Below are 18972 nucleotides of genomic sequence, written 5' to 3'. Positions count from 1 at the left end.
TGCCCAACTCCTCTGCCAATAAAAGTTTGTTTTCTGCATCACAGGTCTGATTCTCCTGTTTGTTTATTCATTTGCTGTTGTTTTTTTTTACATCCCACTTATGAGTGAAATAATATGGTATTTGGCTTTTTCTTAGTTCACTTAGCATAGTACTCTCTAGGTCCATTCATGTTGTCTCAAATGGCACAATCTTATCCTTTCTTGTGGGTGCATAATATTCCATTGTGTGTGTCTGTATATATGTGTATACATGTGTGATATGTGTGTATATATATATATATATATATATCATATATACATGCGTGTGTATATGTATATACCTCACATTTTCTTTTTCCATTCATCTATCGATGGACACTTGGGTTGCTTCCATATCTTGGCTATTGCAAATAATGCTGCAATAAAATAGGGGTGCCTACATCTTCTTGAATTGGTGTTTTCGTTTTCTTTGGATAAACACCCAATAACAGAATTACTGGATCATATTTCTAATTTTTTGAGGAACCTCCATACTGTTTTACAGAGTGGCTGCATTTACATTCCCACGAACAGTGCACAAGTGTTCCTTTTTCTCCACATCCTCACCAATACTTGTTATTTCTAGTGACTGGGTTTTAACATCCTCTGTTGCCCTGATGTTTGGCTCAGAGCCCAATGAATATTTGTTGCCTGAATGAATGAAACAATTTGACTTCCCTTCTCTTGTGGGTAATGAACATCAGCTCACTTCTAGGTGTTCAGTGGCATAGCTCACTGTGACATACCGTGAAAATGAGGTAGGGGAGCCCTTGGGGTGAGGAGGGTTGAATAGAGTGGAGACATTGACTTCCTCCCTTTTACCAAGATTCCTCTGGATGTGGTGCTGAGAAAGAAGCGTAGGAGGACACAAGTGAAACAGGCAGGAATCTTGGTGGCTCAGGCCAGAATATTAGCAGTGGAGGTGATGAGAAATGGGCAGTACATTTTAAGGGCAGGGTCAGCAGGATTTGCTGATGGATTGGCTATGAGGTGTGAGGAAAAGAGAGGAAGAATTAGGGATGATTCCAAGGTTTTGGGCCTGAGTAACTGGAAGCATGGAGATGCCATCAACAGAGCTGGGTGAAGCAGGAATGGGAGACCAGGAACTCAATATTGGAGATACTTTGACACAGTCTACTTGAGACATCTAAGCGGAGATGTCAAGTAAGCAGTTGGGTGTGAGTGGGGTCTGGGAAGAGATAGACCTTTGGGAGTCACTGGCACATAGAAGGCATTTAAGTGTCAAGACTGGACGAAATCACCAAGAGAGATGTTAGGATCAAGAACCAAGCTCTGGGGTGCTCCAATGGAAGAGGAAGAACTAGCAAAAGAGATCAGGGAGTGACCATGAGGAAAGAGAAAAATGAAGAGATGGCAACATCCTAGAAGCCAATGGAAGGAAGTTGAATAAGGAAGAGGCAGGGATCAACTGTGCCAATGCTATGAGATCAAATGTGAGCAGATTGAGAACCAGTCACTGAATTTCACAAGATGGAAGCCATGGCTGACCTTGAGAAGAAGGGTGGTGGTGGCAGAATGATGGGTGGAAGTCTGTTTAGAGCAGTTTAAAGAGAAAAGAGGGGCGCCTGGGTGGCTCAGTCGGTTAAGCGGCTGACTTCAGCTCAGGTCATGATCTCACGGTCCGTGAGTTCGAGCCCCGCTTCGGGCTCTGTGCTGACAGCTCAGAGCCTGGAGCCTGTTTCAGATTCTGTGTCTCCCTCTCTCTGACCCTCCCTCATTCATGCTCTGTCTCTCTCTGTCTCAAAAATAAATAAACGTTAAAAAAAAATTAAAAAACAAAAAAAAAAAGAAAAGAATGAGAGCAATTCATGGACTGAGTGTAAATTACCCTTTTAAGATGGCTTCCTGCAAAAGACAGCAGAGAAGGCAGCGGTATCTGACAGAGGCTGTGTATCAAAGGAAAGTTTTGTTCTTTTTTTTTTTCAAGATGGGGAAGATCTGAGAGAACTGATGATGCAGAAGAGAGGGAGGTGAAGAGCCAGAGGAAGGTCCTGGATGTGTTCTAGAGAAGAGACTGGCTTCAGTCAGGAGCACAGATGGTTCACCTACTGCAGCCAAGAAGGCAGAGTGTGTGGGTGCAGATGCTTGGGGGTGGGTGGAGATAGTGGAAGGGGGCTGTGGAAATTCTGCTCAGCTGGCTTCAACTTTCTCGGAGAAAAAGTGAGCATCAGCTCAGAGGGAGGGAGACTTGACACAGGGAGGAGAAGGCTCTGTGAGGATAGAGAAGAGAGAGATTCAAAGATGCTGGCCTTGAAGACTGGAATTAGATGGGTACAAGCCATGAGATGCCAGCAGCTCCAGAAGCAGGAAGAAGCTCTCCCCCAGAGCCCCCAGAGGGAGCGCAGCCCTGCCCACACATGGACTTCAGCCCACAGATACTGAGTGTGGACTTCTGGCTTCTAGAACTGTTGAGAGAATAAATTTCTCTTTGAAACCACCAAGTTTGTGGTAATTTGTTACAACAGGCACAGAAAACCAATACAGGAGTAAAGGAGATCTGGTTGCCAGAAGACCCTCTGCCCTACTCACTACCACGTACCTAGGACCCAGCCCAACGCCCAGTAAATACGTGCGGAATGAATGGATGGGCAGGCAGCTGGGCCCGGTGGCCGCCACACCACCGCTCCTACTTTAGTCCGCTCCCAGCCCAGAGGGTGTGAGGAGCCCCTGGGTTACATGCTGCAGCCATTGTCCCCCACAGGGATTCCAAAAGAGGGATTTGGTCTCTTGGCCTCTAGTCCCTGATAAAGGACCCAGAGAGGCTCAGTACCAACAGGTTCAATCAACCGGGAAATGAAATCACATTGCACAAAAGACTGCGATCTTGTGGATGGCGGCAGGGGTCAGTTTTCACAAAAAGCCATGTCAGACACCCCAATCAGTGTCCTTTACAAAGAGTGCCATTTCAGAGCTCCGTCCCACAGCTTCACTTCAGCCCTGGGTCTACTCAGGAGGTACACACTATCATCCCGTTCTCAGGCAGGGCAGCTGGAGACTGAAGTTCAACTGCAATTGAACTTGCTCAAAGGCACAAAAGGTCAGTGGCGGAACTCGAATCCAAGGCTGCCAGACATCAAGAGGCTAGGTCTCTAATCACCCCACTCACTTGCCCTCATCCTCTGGCTCCAGGTAGGAAGGAGACACTTCCTCACGGCCACCAGTGATCTCCTCTTTAGTTTAGGTTTGCTCTGTAAGAATGTGCTCTGGGCCAGACACAGGCAACTTATAATGTCCTCAGCAAAACTTCAGGAATATCTGAATAAGAGGAAATAAGACAACTGCTCTTCTTTTCTTTATTAATGGGTTGAGCTACACAAAGACTTGATAAAAAGTTACATAAAAGGCTCAAGCATCGTCGAGACCCTCAGGCATCACTCTCCTGTCACAACAATGGCCATCCGGTAATACTGGGTAGCAGAAGCTGTGCGCTCATGGGCGCTCAACAATTCAAGTATCTTTTGTTCTAAGTAAACCCAACATGGAATTTCTAACCCAATGGGCTGTTAATGGAAGGACTCTGTGGCTCCAGATTGACTGTCACATGTCTGAGGGGCCTTGGGTCAGAGCTGCCATGTGTTCGTGGGTCACATCTCATGGCAAAGTGAGACAGGCCACACTCGGCTCCCAGGTACTCTCCACAGCAAGCAACACGAGGTGGGGTCCAAGTCCTAAGAAAAGCCATCCAAGTGACCCCCGTGTGGCAAAGTACAGGAGAAGCCAGTAGCCAGAGCCCCAGGCTATAGGGGTCGGGAAGATGGCTAAGATTACCTGCTGGAGAGAAAAGTAGCCCTCTAATTGGGGTTGTCAAAATTTTAGGAGGAAATATGAGAGCACACAGGGGCAAAGGCATGGGGTGGGGAGGTTCAGGAAGGGTGTATTCCAGATGTGAAGGTAGCACTATTCAGGTGGTCTGGAAAACCAGTGGAAACACCAAAATGTTACCAAAGATGAGCCCCATTGGGCTCCTCAGTCACGGAGTAGCATGGCCACCTGATGTTCCGACAGACTCTGCCATGTGGCCATGGAGAGGTACTGTGCTGGGGATGCCCCAGGGTACACTCCATTCTGGCCTATCTGGAAGCCCTCACTGCCATAAAGGCCCACAGTTCTCTAAAACACAGACCTGTCTTTTAAAAGTGTTATTTATCTGTGGGCAACACGAGGTCATGGACAATGAAGGCTGACCCCAGACTCAGCAGCAGGCGGCCTTTCCTTAACCAGTGTCCCCTTTGAAGAACGGAGCTGAGTTGTGGGCTGACTGCAGGAAGGATGTTCTGGAAGATGGGGCCAGGTGGGCAGGAGCACTGCTGGGATCAGAAGCAGATGGAACCCCTTTGTCTGGTGACCTTCGTGGCTAAGGAATTCATTCTATGTCAGCCGATCAGCTTCCAATGGGACCCCCCACTCAGTGCAGCCGTGGAGTCACAGGATCCGCAGAGGGCAGGGGGCAGGGGTGTGCTAGAGGTGGTCCGTGCCCGCTAGTTTTCCAGCAGCGGCCGCTGCCCACCACCCCTTCGCCACGGAGCATCTCCGTCCTTACTTCTTCCCCCCATCTTGCTGCCGCCTCCTCGTCTCCTCCGCACACGGGGCTGCTGCGGACTCAGCTCAGAGGAGCATAAGGGCTGGAAAGATACTTGTTCTGTTAGTGTTTAAAATGTCCATTAACACTACAGGATCTTGGGACACTCTGAAGTGCTCAATCTGGAACGCTCTTTGTTATCTTTCCTTTTAGGGTCAGACCAAAAAGGCCCCTTTAGACAAATAAAGGAGTTTGATTTTCTAATTAACAAAAGTCCCAATTATTTCATTCTACACAGAATCACTCCTCAGGTGGGCCCCTGGGGCTGGTGATCTTGCTGAGTTAGGAACTCAGCACACTCTCAAAACCAGAGAAGAATCCAGGTGTCTCATGTCCAGTTGGGTGCTCACTTTCCCAGGTTTCTTCCTCCACAGAGTGGCCAGGCCACCTGCTGGGGCTGTTCTAGTTTGCCTAGTGATCTGACTTGTATCACAGGGGAAAGAAGGTCGTTAGCTGTGCTGCCTGGTCTTTCGACCTCCTCTCAGCGGTGCGCTGCTGTTCTTGCTGTCTCTACAAGCACCCTGGCTGGGAAAACCCAGCCTTTGAATCACTCAGAAGCACCCAAGAGGGAAGTGGCATTGTCAGGATTCTGGGGGAGTGTCCCCTTGCAGACATAGGTGTATGGGAGCCATGACATCACCCCAATCCTCCTTTCTCCTTTAATTATACGTTATAGTTAAGATCCGAGAGGTTAAGAAAAGTGTGTGCCAGGAAGGCAAGCGAATCTTAAGTTTGCAAATGCTTCGAGGGGTTTGCTCATTTACTGGGCTTTAAGAAGTAGTAGTCAGTCAGTGGACTCAAAGGGAAAATGGCTTCAGGTCTTGCTGCTGTTTTAGTAATAACAGTATTGGATCGTTTTTGGTTAAGATTCAGCACGAACTCGAGTTTTCTGGATGGCGCCCACATTAGCTCACTGTGACGTGTTGAAACGTACATGCCCATGTCAGTGTGTCTGTATCCGAGAGGCACCAGGCAGCACAGGCCGTGAGAAAGCGTGAAGAGACAGATTCGGGAGAGCCCTCAGAGCACAGAATGGAATCTGCACTATCTGAAAAGTAAACGAACCCCTCTGCAAAGCCAATCAGCTTAATTTATACATTTAAAAAGGATAAGAAAAAACCTTCTTAAAACTGACACGCCTGTGCCAGCCTCTCCGCTCAGCAAAATAAAATTCCATTTCCTGATACCTACACCCTCAAACACAGCAGAACCTTCTGGGTGAATGCATCTCTCTTCTCTCCAGCTTGGAGGCTACAAGTGGGGTGTTCATCCTGAGGCCTCCAGCCACAGTCCTCATTAACTTCCAGGCTCTCGGTCCCTCCACTTCCATGTTGAGCTGAGTTTTGGCACTGCTGGGAAAACTCAGTTAAAAACAACAACAACAACAACAACAATATTCCAGACATGTTCTCAGAGAGGCCTGCTGAAGACTTAAAGCTCCACCAGTCAGTGGGCACAGACCCCTTTAATAAAATAATAATCACTAAAATAATTTAAAAATCTAAAAAAGACACCCAAGCTCAGACACTTTGGGTTGGAGGCTGGAGCCGGCGGGGAATTGATCATGGCTTGTTTGGTACTTTGTCTGAGGTACACCCTTCAATGTCAAATCAATACTGTGTACTTCAAAGAAACAACGTAGCCACTGAGAGAGACGGGGAGGAACCGGGTTGAATCAAAGCGAGGGGCTTGGGTGCTGCTTCTGTTTAGCGTTGCTTCCCGGTCTCTTACGAGACACGGGAAAGCCTGTGCCCTTTTGGCAAAGCCGGAGCATATCTCCTTCCTGCCCACCCTCCCTTTCTCCCTTCCCGTGCCAGGTCCTCGGGCCAAGGGTCATGGTTAGAAATGGTTTTCAGTGCGGTTAGGCAGTGGAGGGTCCCGAGGGCTGGCCAGTTCATGGTCACTGTGGCCAGGGTCTCAGGCCCGTCACAATATCACGCACTGCAGTTTGTGGGTGCCGGTGGCCCGGTCTCCCCGCCATTTGGTTTTCTTCTTCTTCTTCTGGCTCTTTTCTGGAATCTGTTGCCTTTTGAGACAGTGAAAGGCAGAAAAACAAAGTCAGAATGGGCTTAGCTTCTCCCTGCCCCACCTTCCTGTGCACCAGGCGGGCCTGTTCTGGATGCTGCTGGAGGGCCTGGCCTGGAGAGTGTCTCTGGGACAAAGAGAGTGGAAGGCAGAGAGGGCAGTGCAAAGCCTGTCCTCCTACTGCTGAGAATTCCTGACATCATGCTGTGGCTACAATTATTTAAATCATAAACTACATTATATGTTATACAGTATTGGCCTCTATTTTTGTGTTTCATATTTTTAAAAAAATGATGGGTCAGCTGAGGACAAAAGCTCTTTACACATTTTCTGGTAACCATTCCTATGTCTGCAACCTGCCCTTGGAACGACAGGTCCCTAACCAAGACATCACCAGCCCATGGTGTGGCAGCATATCCTAACTGGAGGCCCATGGGAAAATTTTTTCAAGCGTGAAGAAAGTAAGGGCTGTACTATCACAGTCCATGCTGGGGAATGAGGACAAAAGGCGTGCGTGTGTGAGTGCATGCACATGGATGTGTATCCTGGGGGTGCCGAGAGGTAGCAGGTGGGGAGTACTCTGTCAGAGCCCCACGTGTGATTTCGTAGCTTGAGCTCACCAGCACATGGCCTCACACTATGTGCTAGATATTTGAGGGCCACTGGGTAGGCTGTTCTGCATGTTGCAGATTTCGGAAGTGGGCAGATGGGCGACAGGGGAGCAGCCAGGAGGCTGGTTCAGTCCTCTAAGCACAAGGTGGTTAGGGCTTGGACCCTGACCATGCAAAGGAATGCAAGCGAGACCACGGACCAGGATTTCCGATAATATTTGCAGACTGGCAGTGTGTGCAGTCTGGAAAGGGGCTCATGTGCCTCACTTTAGAAATTTGAGCCTAGGAATTAGAACGGTGGTTGTTCAGGTGACATGTCCCAGGGTGCTCTGGGGTCAGGGTGGGAAAGAAGAGACAGACCTGTCAGTGGTGCTGACAGGTGCGGTGGTGTGGGGAGAACCCCAGACAGGGGGAGGGAGCTGCCCTCAGGGAGCCTGAGCTGCAGAGCCTAGGGGAGGCCAGACAGGAGGCTGAGTGAGCACCACCGGCAAGAAGGCTTCTGGATTCCCCCACAGGTAGTAGGAGTGAGGGCAGGTGTGGGAAGGCAGGTGGCAAGGGCAGGGAAAAGAAATGAATGGAGGTACAAGAAATCCAAAGCAGGCCCAGAACTGTGCATCCTGGGCCTTGGAACAAGCGCTGCGTTCCTCCAGCCCTGTGGGTCCCCATCCTGCCGCTGAGGCCCCGCTTCTAGGGAGGCGTGCCATGCTCACCTAATTACCCTCACCAGGTCATGGAAGGCTTTGTCGACGTTGAGAGGTGGGTCCTTGGCACTGGTTTCTATGTACGGAATCTGGAAGGCAAAGCTCGACTTGGTAAAAGTGGCTCGGGGGTCCACCAAGCCCTGTTCCCTAAAATCGCAAAATCTCAGAGGTCCTGAGGAACTGCCTGCCTTTAGACACCCTCCCCCCACCACAGAACCCCAGCTCCAACAACCTCAAGCCCTTTGGTAGCTTCTTGTTCCTTACGGCTGGAAAATTTTACCAACAGCTTTTCCATTTCCCTCTTGTTCTCTAGTCATAGAGATCTTTAATAGCCCCCCAAAAATAGAAAAGAAGTGATCTTTTTATATACTTGAAGACTAAAGACTGTTTCATTTATCAAACTAAAATAGGATCTGAGGCCATTCTTTTTTTCTTTCTGAGGCCCATTTCTCCACCGTGAAGGGACCTCTGCCTCTTCCTGGGCCCTCTCTAGAGGGGACTGTGGCGGGAAAGGCTGAGGTGAAGCTGGGCCATGGGCAGGACTCTGCACCCTGGTGACCCCTAGCCGGTCTGTGCCTCCCCGCCCCCAGCATCTATGAGTCTGGGAGCTCAGCACAGCACAGTCTGCATCTATGAGTCTGGGAGCTCAGCCATGTTTACAGAAGGCTTGTGCCTGCACGTTTAATACTGAGGGATCATCATCCGCCTGAAAGGCAGTCAGCACATGGAGAGATGTGGCTGAGGTGGCCCCACAGGACAGGTGTTGAGGGCCATGTCTACACTGAGCCTCGGGCCGGTACATGGAGGGGAACGAAGGTTCCATGAGGTCAGGACACAGTCCTGAGCACACCTCTTCTCCTGTAGCAGGGACCCCACAAAGGCAGGAAGCATTCATGCCCACTCCTCCATCAGTGGAGAGGGTGTGGGGTTTGTACAAAATATACAGGCTTCCCCAGGCCAGAGAGGTAAGCAGCTTGTGACCAGACTGAAGAACTGTGGTAAATTTCATCACTTTTTCCTGGTTACAAAACTAAGGCATTTCATTGTAACACTTTCAAAAAAGAAAAGCCCAGTGAAGAAAATAAAAATGATCAACAGTTCAAGTGCCTGGGTAAGGGGGTGACAGAGTAAGCTGTTACTTTGGAAGAATGTGTTATAAACGACTGCCCAGAACATACCCTAAACTATCTTCACACATTGCTGTGGCTTCAGACAGAGGTCTCGTAGTTGACCCAGACCCCGAGGTCAGGGCACAGGAAGCACGGCTTGCTCAGACTTTAGAAGTAGTCATCCAACAAATCTCTGAACCTCTGAAAACACTGAAAGAAAACTGTCCTCCACTGTAGGTTGTTTGATTGAGACGACTGTGGGCTGTTTCGCCCCCCAGGTCTCAACATCCCTGACCTCACTGAACCCCCCCTTAACCGTCTGCGGTGAGCAAGTATCTCCATTGTGCAGTGGGAGACTGAGCTCAGAGTCTGACACACTTGCCCAAAGCCACACAGAGGCCAGCAGAGAATCAAGGTTTGAAACAGATGCATGTTCCACTTGCTGCCTGGCCTCCCACAGACAAGTAGGGGTGCTGAGGTCATTGGCAGAGCCTCTTCCAAGCATGGCAGGCACCCCTGTTAGCACCTAGAAGCCAGAGACCCGTGGCACCCTGTGAGGCCAGGACAAGGCACTTCTATGTGCACACTGAGAGGGGAAGCGGGAAGGTGCCAGTAGTGGGGCCCGGGACCTAACTGGGACCCCTTCACATCCTGTGACCCTGCCGGCTCAGCAAGTCCATGGATCCGGGGGCCCCAGACCACTGCTGCCTGCTGTTCCCCTGCACCACTCAGAAGTACATCACTTGTAGCATCCCCTAGGTCCTCAGGCACCCCCCTCCTTCTTTCTGGGCGTCTTGCCTCTACCAGTAAAAAAAAGGCTGATGTGCATTTTCTGGGTTCTTAGAATTCTAGGGTTTCAGGAGCAAGGAGACTCAAACTAAGGGAAACCCTGTAATAAACAGTAGTATGCTCTGACTCAGCCACAGGGCTAAGAAATGCCATCTTCCTGCACAGGGTGGGGCACCGGCCTTGCCAGCTAAAGAGGAACTTGCCTCATGAGCTCTAAAATAGGATGTTATCGAGAGTAGCTCGCAGAGTCACTTGGTCAAATAAGTCACTTGGCTGCAGGAGAAAGACGGCTGAGAGAGGGGAGACCCGGTTCCGGAGGTGTGTTGCTTATCTGCAGAATGGAGCTCCTGCTGCCTGCACAGCACCCTCCCCTCTGCACCCACCCACCCAGCTGCTTGGGAGGGATGCACACAAGGTGAAAGCCCTAAGGAAGCCTCCTCAGGCCAGTGTATGGAGCCCAAGGCTGTGAAACGGAGCTGGCTCCTCAGGCCTGTCTCTGTTCAGAAAGTCCTGCTGCTGAACCAGCTCTCCTCTGGAGACTTCAGGGCAGCCCTGTCCTAGTCAATCACTCCCTCCTCCTTGAGGCACCTTCTTCACTTGGCTCTCATGATGCTCTGCTTTGGCCCTCATGTGTCACTGACCACTCAGGCCCTTTTATGGCTTCCTCCTCACTTCCCCACATCACTGGTTGAAATGTCCCAGCCTTGGTCCCTCAGTTTGGGGCCCTTGCCCTACCTACACCCACTCCCTTGGTGTTCATGGCTTCAAATGCCATCTACATGCTGCCAATAGCCAATATTTACCCCAGATGCTATATCTGGCTGCTGTCTTGGCATTTCCATCTGATCATCTGCTCAGCTCCGTAAATGACACAGATATGCAAGCAAGCTCCTGTCTTGCACACACTTAATCCTACTGTTTCCTCTGCCCAGCTACTCTCACTCCTGTCTTTTGAAAGTTGCTCACGCCCAAACCACAGGGTCACCTGCCATTCCCTTCTTTTTCTCTCACCCCATATCCAATCTGTGCACAAACCCTGTTGGCTCTCTTAGAGACATGTCCAGAATCCAACCACCTCCTTGCCACTTTCACGAGTCCCACCCTGGGCCATGTTAACCTGTACCTGGATTATTGTGGCAGCCTCTAACTCGTTTCCCTGCTCCCACGATTGGCCCCTACCAACCCTACTCAACACAGCCACCAGAGAGAAGCTGTCCAGCCATAAGCCAGACCTCATCACTCATCACTCAAAGCCCTCCAGTGGTTTCCCGTCTCCCTCTGAGTAAAAGCCCATAAAGCCTTAAACCCCTTCTCTGACCTGACCTCCCGCTACCCACGCCTCCCACTCCTGCTCCAGCTGGCCTTGCCGATCCTCAAACTCCCACCTCAGGGTCTTTGCATTGATTATTCCCTCAGCTGGAACGTTCTTTCCCCAGAGGTCTGTGGGGCTTACTCCCCCACCTCCTGTAAGTCCTTGCTGAAATGCACCCTCCCTAGCAAGGCTTTCCCTGACTACCCTATTTGGAAAAGCATCCTCCTCCACCTCACATTCCTGTCCCCCTTCCCTGATTTACTTTTTTCCATAGTACATGTCACCTTCCAACACACTGTAATTTGCTTTGTTTATTATCTTCTCTTGTCACTAGACGTAAGAACCATAAAGCAAGGGGTTTTGTTTCCCAGGGCCTAGAGTACAGTTAAGTGAACATGTGAATGAACACAGAAGGCACAGACAAGCAGAAGTAACTTGCAGTGAGCCCCCTTCCTCTACTCACACAGCTGGGCTCACCAGGCAGGGGGAAGGGGCAACCTTGCAGCAGACCTCCCAGCAGGCAGAGTGGACTTCTATGTAACTGACCAAGGAGGCCAGGGGCCTGGGCTGTGCCTGTGGGGGGGAGGGGTGGGACGAAGCCCAGTGACCCCTCCCCAGCACATCCAGAGGGCAAAGGGGCATCACAATGAACTGAGAAAAAGAAAACAAAGATGTCTGCTGATATTCACGGAGTGGCCTGGGCAAACCTCAGCATGACCAGCCGTAAGATGGGCATAACAATACCTACCTCAACATGCGGCTATGAGGCCTAAATTCTCTCCCAGCATAATACCTGCCATAGAACGGGGCTCGGTGAACTGCAGATCGTCTGATGATTCTGAGCATAATCAGGCGGCTGGCTCAGAGAACAGGACAGAAGCCAATCCCTGCACAGCCCAATGATGAATCTGCTGTGTTGAAGGCCAGGAGGTGGCCTGAACGCCACAGCTCACAGGCCACTGTGAAGGCCCTTGGTCCCCGCATCAGAGCCCCTTATGACTGAAGAGAGTGCTTTCTCTCTGGTCTGCTATTTTGTTTCACAACATATCCCTTATCACATATGCCCTCTACCCACTACCCAGGAGCCCCGAGATACCACAGGGGTGATGGGCATGGGCTTGTATACATCCCTGACCATCCAACACACACACACACGCATACACACACACACACGCATACACACACACACACACACACACACACAAAACCTACATTGTGTTTGGTCGCCATTTCTTTTCCTTGTTCCCTGGTGATTTTCCTCAAATGCATCAGATCGACCTTGTTGGCCACGAGGATCATCGGAAATGACTCTCTGGGAAATAAAGGAACAGCAGCTCATGAAGTTTCACGATTCTCACACCTGGTGATGGGAACACAGCTGCACCTCAGGCATAGTGCAGCCCATATTGCCTCCCTGGTTGCTCTGGAGTCGACTCAAGAGTCCTTCTCTCCACGTCTCTAGGCAGGGGAAGGGGGGCTCAGGACTGCTGGTTTGGAGGCTTGCTGCAGGGAGAGGAAAAGGGTTTTCCTGGGAAGCTCCTGGCTCAGCACCATCAGTGAGGGCCCTGACAGACTGCTGTGCGGGGGAGGGCTGGCTACCCAGACCTGCTCCCTTCCATCTCCTGGCCACACTGATGCACCAGCCATCCAGGGCAGCTGTGGCCATCAGCAGTGGCTCAGGAAGAGCACCAGGGCCAGCATTTGGTATACAGCTGGCATTCAATAAATGGCAGCTGCAAAATCAAGATGGCTCCCAGGAGAGGAAGAGTGGGATCACAAGGCATGTCTGCCTTAAAGATTTTCATTGACTTGGGGCACCTGGATGGCTCAGTCGGTTGAGTGTCTGACTTTGGCTCAGGTCATGATCTCGCGGTCTGTGAGTTCGAGCCCCGTTGTTGGGCTCTGTGCTGACTGCTCAGAGCCTGGAGCCTCCTTCAGATTCTGTGTCTCCTTCTCTCTCTCTGCCCCCACCCCTCCACTCTCTGTCTCTCTCTCTCTCTCAAAAATAAATAAACATTTAAAAAAATAATAAATAAAGATCCTCATTGACGTATGTGGCCATATTGCCGCCTGAAGGTGAAAGAAATGTCAGTCTTGCAGCATTTTCAACATCATTGGGCATTTTCATTTTTAAAAATTTAGAATTTCACAGGTAAAAAGTACTACTTTATTATTTTTCTTGCATTTCTTGGGTTAGACAAAAGGCTGAATATTTTCCCATATCAGAGTCATTTATGTTTTCTCTTTTGAAATTCCTACAGTCAGGAGCTTAACCCACATTTAGGTCTCAGAGCTTTATGTGTATATGTGAGTGTGTGTGAGTGTGTATGCCTTTCCCTGGAAAAGTTACTAATACTTTGCCTTTGGAGTTGGTGTGAACTAGACTTTTCTGAATTTACTGAGATTTGTTCAAAGCTTGCTTATTTCCTATTCATTTGTCCTTTTACTCTCTTTGCATTGCCTCTTTAAGAGCCAATTAACTGAAAACACCAGTTAGGCTGAAAAGAAACTACAAATTATTTAATTACTCCATATAATGCTAAGGAAAAAACCAGCCTTTAATTAGGTGCTTGTAAATCCCACAGTCAAATGTGATTGAGCCAATTACAATGCATACGGGAGACAAAATTCACTTTTTCTTTGAACATGATAAAATTTGGTTAAATTGGGGGCATCAGTGGGGACAGTTTAGGAGAGATGGGAAGGGGCTGACTTAAGGCTTGAAAGCTGTTTGGCCCCATGGAAAGAACTGGGGTAGGAGCCCAAGGGACCAATGTCTGAATTCACCTCTGCCCCTCTGTGCCTCAGTGAGAGAGACTGAGACAGACACAGCCTGCTCTGAGCCAGAGGCTGGGAGGTCCTGGCCCAGCTGCCCTTACCTGTCCTTGACGCGCAGGATGAGCTGGTGGAAGCGGTCCACGTGCTCGAAGCTGGCCTTGTCTGTCACCGAGTAGACGATGAGGAAGCCGTCCCCTGTGCGCATGTACTGCTCCCGCATGGCGCTGAACTCCTCCTGCCCGGCTGTGTCCAGAACTGGAGTGGGATGAGGCCACTCAGAGGCTGTCACCCCCCCCACTGTGGAGCCCTCCTGGCCTGCAGACCCCCATGCTGCCACTGCCATCCCCAGGGTGGCTCCAGACAAGCTGTCCCCACGAGAGGCTGCATGAGCTCCCTGGGCTGAGGTGTAAGGGACCCAGCAGGGCCTCAGACACTTCAAAGTATGAGGCTCTAAGAGACTCATTTGTGCACCTGCTGATTCCAACCTACTGTGCTCCCTGGGCCTTAACAGCCTGTCTACAGAAAAACCTCACAAAGTCCATGATCAACTCTGCTACACAACCCCTCTGGGGTCCCCACACCTGGGCTTGGATCCTGCTGCAGCCCTTACAGACTGATTCCTGGGGAAGTTACCTGACTCTCTGAACCCCCTTTCCTCTTTTGTAAAATAGACACAATGCTTCCACCTTGTAGCTCCTTGGGAGGAGAGCCCAGGACATGCGCTGGGGAAGCCCTGAAGAGGCCATCCCAGGTCAGGAAGGGTCCTCAGTTCCGGTGTGGACAGACAGCAGGCAGGCCATGGGGAAGGAGAGGCCTCTGAGAGCCAGGATCACTTGCCCCTAGGATGGGGCTGTCACAGGGGTGATGGGAAGGGAAGCTGGGGAAGGAAACAAGAATGGCTGGGGAGACGGAGCAGGGCACCATCTCGGCAAAGGGTCTCTCCCCAACCCATCCATCCCCTCTCCTTCCCTCCACCCTATGGACTTCTCAAGCCAATTCCCCTCCAGCTTCCTTGCTGCTGAGTTAAATGCGCACCCCCAGGCTGTTTCAGAGGGGTGACAGCCACTGCTGGGGGTTCTCCTCTGAGATGCACAGGCCTGACCCCCTTAGGCCTCCTGAAACCCCTCAGCATCCCGCAAGTCTCTGCTCACCATCCGGCCTCTCCCATTTCCTAGCTCACTCTACTCTCAGACCCACCTGCCCTCTCCCTGGAGGCAGTGGAGTAGGTAGTTATAGATTTTGGAGCCAGATTCTGGGCTGAGTCTGATTCTTCATTCCTAGAGTGTGATTCAGGGCAAGCTCACTTCTCTGAGCCTTCATTTCCTCAAATGGGGATGCTAAGGGTTGTTTTAAGTTAAAATATTTAGACCCTTGGAGCAAAGCCTGCCACAAAGAAGCTCTGGAGGAGTGTCTGTTTCGAGCTTGTCTTCCTCACCTGGGGTGCCATCCCCCAACCATCCCTCCTCTCTTGCTCCCCTTGCCTTGGCCAGCTGACTCTGACTCACTGCATTCTCGTGCCTGAGCCTCCAGGACTCTCCCCACTCCTGTATAGCCCCTTCATGGCATACTGTTCTTGCTGCCCATTTCATAGGCCCCACCTGGACTGTCACCTCCCAGAGGCAGGGGCCTGGTCTATTCGGAACCTGGCACAAACAGAACTCAAATAGTAGCTGAATGAGTAAATGAATGTGAAGTCTACTCAATTTTGTTCATTCATTCACTGAAGAAATATTGGAAAGCCTACGATGTGCCAGGCAGTGTTGTAGGCACTGTAGATGCAACATCAATGAGGCAAAATCTTTGCTCTCCTGGGACTCATAATCTAGTGGGGAGACTGGCAAACAACTGAATGGGTAATATAACATCTGGTGGGGATGAGTACATACTGTGAAGATCAATATAGCCAGCTGAAGGTAATTGATGGGAGTTGGTGTAATTTTGGGTAGGGATCGAGGACACTAAATAAATCCCATCAACAAAACAGATGAAAATGTCACAGGTTTGGCTGAAGGGATGAGAAGGCCCAACATTCAGTTGGTATGTAATTAATGTATTCACAGATTTTGAAGGTGTGTATTATCCAAAACAAAAACTAGAGATCTAGGGGTGCCTGGGTGGCTCAGTCGGTTAAGCATCCAACTTTGGCTCAGGTCATGATCTTGTGGTTTGTGGGTTCCAGCCCCACATTGGGCTCTGTGCTGACAACGTGGAGCCTGGAGCCTTCTTCAGATTCTTTGCCTCCCTCTCTCTCTCTGCTCCTCCCCTGCTCCCACTTTGTCTCTCCCTCAAAATGAAGAAACATTAAAAAAAATTTTTTTTAAAAAACAAAAAAACTAGAGATCTAGGATAAGTGAAAAAATATGTGCAGAATTTTGAAACCCCAATTTAATAGGGAGCTGAAAATCGAAATGGACCCTCTGGAAAGGAAAAATGGTAGTTTCACACACTGATTGCCGTAGAAGTAATATTATATCCATGCTTTCTAACAGAATTCTTGGAGGAAATACTTCAGCAAAGTGAAAAATAGGTCCATGAAAGAATATAAATAATGATAAGCAAGGACTACAGCAAAACATAAGAGTTAAGTTTAAATAAACATCATTTTAGGATTTGAAGTAAATCAATGACAGTTTAGAACTAAAATCTATGATGATCCATCTGTGAGAGGCGGGGCTGGGGAAAAGTAAGCTACTACTAAATTTCTTGCCTCATTTGGGAATAGACTAAAGATAATAATTACATCCAGATGTTAACAGAAAAATATAATCACACACACACACCAACACATGTCTGTACATAGAATAACCACTAGACATAAAACTCAAAAGCTCCTAATCATCAGAAGAAAAAAAGCCCAACAGAACAAAGTAAATGGGACCAATCCAACAAAAGGCAAGAATAAACTACACAAAAATATGAAAGCTAAAAAAGGAGACATGAAAGAAGATGGCAGACGTAATTCTAACTATGCCTAACAATAGTAAATGCAAATGGATTAAACCCACCTATTAAGGCAGACACCCAATACAAAATCCACTTGTCTACTACTGCAAAAGACACATATAAACCAAAATGACACAGGAAGGATGAAAAATGAAGGGATAAAAAAGGATATGCCAGCGCCATGCATCCACAAAACAGGATTCAAGGCCAATGCACTGGACAGGACAAATCAGGGTATTTATAATGGGAAAAAGTACAAGCATCAAGGAGTGCCAAAGTCATGAATCATAAGCACATAAGAATGTTGCCTAAGATACATATGTACAAAAACCTGATTTTTAAATACAGTAGGTATTGGCAAATCTCATGATCATTGTGAGAGAACTGAACAGGCGTCAATGGGCACATGAAAAGATGCTCCACATCACTCATCATCAGGGAAATACAAATCAAAACCACCATGAAATACCACCTCACACCTGTCAGAATGGCTAAAATTAACAACACGAGAAACAACAGGTGTTGGCGAGGATGCAGAGAAAGGGGAACCCTCTTGCACTGTTGGTGGGAATGAACCGGTGCAGCCACTCTGGAAAACAGTATGGAGCTTCCTCAAAAAGTTAAAAATAGAACTAAAGGGGCGTCTGTGTGTCTCACTGGGTTAAGCGTCCTACTCTTGATTTCAGCCCAGGTCATGATCTTATAATTTTTGAGATGGAGCCCCACACTGGGCTTCATGCTAACAGTGCAGAGCCTGCTTGGGATTCTCTCTCTCTTCTTTCTCTCCATCTCTCCCACGCATTCTCCCTCCCTCTCACTCTCTCTCTCAAAATAAATAAACTTAAAAAAAAAAGAACTACCCTAAGACCTAGCAATTGCACCACTAAGTATTTACCCGAAAGATACAAAAATACAGATTCAAAGGGGTACATGCACCCTGATGTTTATAGCAGCATTATCAATAATAGCCAAATTATGGAAAGGGCCCAAATGTCCTTCGATTGATGAATGGATAAAGAAGATGTGGTGTGTATATATATACGATGGAATATTACTCAGCCTAAAAAGAATGAAATCTTGCCATTTCCAACAACGTGGATGGAGCTAGAGTGTATTACGCCAAGTGAAATAAATCAGAGAAAGACAAATACCATATGATTTCACTCATATGTGGAATTTGAGAAACTCAACAGATGAACATAGGGGAAGGGAAGGAAAAATAAGAAAAACAGAGGGAGGCAAACCATAAGAGACTCTTAAATACAGAGAACAAATTGAGAGTTGCTGGAGGGGAGTGGGGTGGGGGATGGGCTAGATGGGTGATGGGCACTAAGTAGGCACTTGTTGGGATGAGCACTGGGTGTTGTACTTAAGTGACGAATCACTAAATTCTACTCTTGAAGCCAATATGACACGATATGTTAACTAACTAGAATTTAAATAAAAATCTGGAAAAAAAAGAACTGAACAGGCCTGTCTTAGAGACAGATCACCTGGCCCCTCAAAAGTAATGATCTCAATAATGCCAAATTTAAAAACATCATCTGAGAGAACAAACTTTACACTCAAACAGTAAATAAGCATTTTCAAACACAGGAAATTGTCACAAAAATTGGCCATATATTAAGCCATCAATAAAAATTTCAACAAATTTCTGAAAGCAGATGTCATATGCAGCTATCTTTTTGTCTAACGCAAAACTATCAGAAATTAACAGCAACACATATGTAAAAGAAACTATCCACTTCAAAGTTTAAAGAGTGATACTGCTCAAAAATGCTCTAGTTAAAGAGAAAAGCAAAGTAGAAGTTACAAACGATTTAGAATTAAATGACAATAAACAACAATAAAACCCCTGGTTTGAGGTCAAAGTGGTACTCAGAGGAAAATTACAGCTTTAAATGCACTTCCAAAAACAAGAGACTGAAAATTAACTAAGCATTTAAATGAAGGGGCTAGGAAAAGAAAAATAAAACCAAAGAGAGAAGAAATCATCAATGAAAGTAGAAATTAAGAAAATGAGAGGAAGTAAAAGTAGTAGATATCTAAAAATCAAAATCTGATTCTTTGAAAAGACCAATTAAAG

At 48.3% G+C, this 18972-nt stretch overlaps 1 protein-coding gene across 7 annotated transcripts in view; it reads right to left on the bottom strand.

The window, feature by feature from the left end:
* Nucleotides 1-3318: 3318 nt before the first annotated feature.
* The window catches only part of MRAS (muscle RAS oncogene homolog), a 55916-nt gene continuing 40262 nt past the window's right edge, over nt 3319-18972 (bottom strand). For 6 of the 7 annotated variants that reach the window (XM_086674371.1, XM_086674369.1, XM_086674374.1 and 3 more), the window contains 4 exons: nt 14045-14198; nt 12378-12477; nt 7965-8044; nt 3319-6644 (listed from right to left, as the gene is read on the bottom strand). In XM_086674371.1, coding sequence (XP_086530497.1) covers nt 6545-6644; nt 7965-8044; nt 12378-12477; nt 14045-14198 — 434 coding nt within the window. In that variant the 3' untranslated portion in view covers nt 3319-6544. Of the gene's footprint in view, nt 6645-7964; nt 8045-12377; nt 12478-14044; nt 14199-14629; nt 14821-18972 lie in introns of those variants that run through there. The other variant, XM_086674372.1, reaches the window with a different exon arrangement.

The sequence above is a fragment of the Puma concolor genome, chromosome C2 (genome assembly GCF_028749965.1).
Source record: "Puma concolor isolate L17-30 chromosome C2, mPumCon1.1.hap2, whole genome shotgun sequence".
NCBI classification, from domain to species: Eukaryota; Metazoa; Chordata; class Mammalia; order Carnivora; family Felidae; genus Puma; species Puma concolor.
The sequence above is the reverse complement of the archived record's forward strand: the minus strand, read 5'-3'. Positions and strand labels throughout refer to the sequence as shown.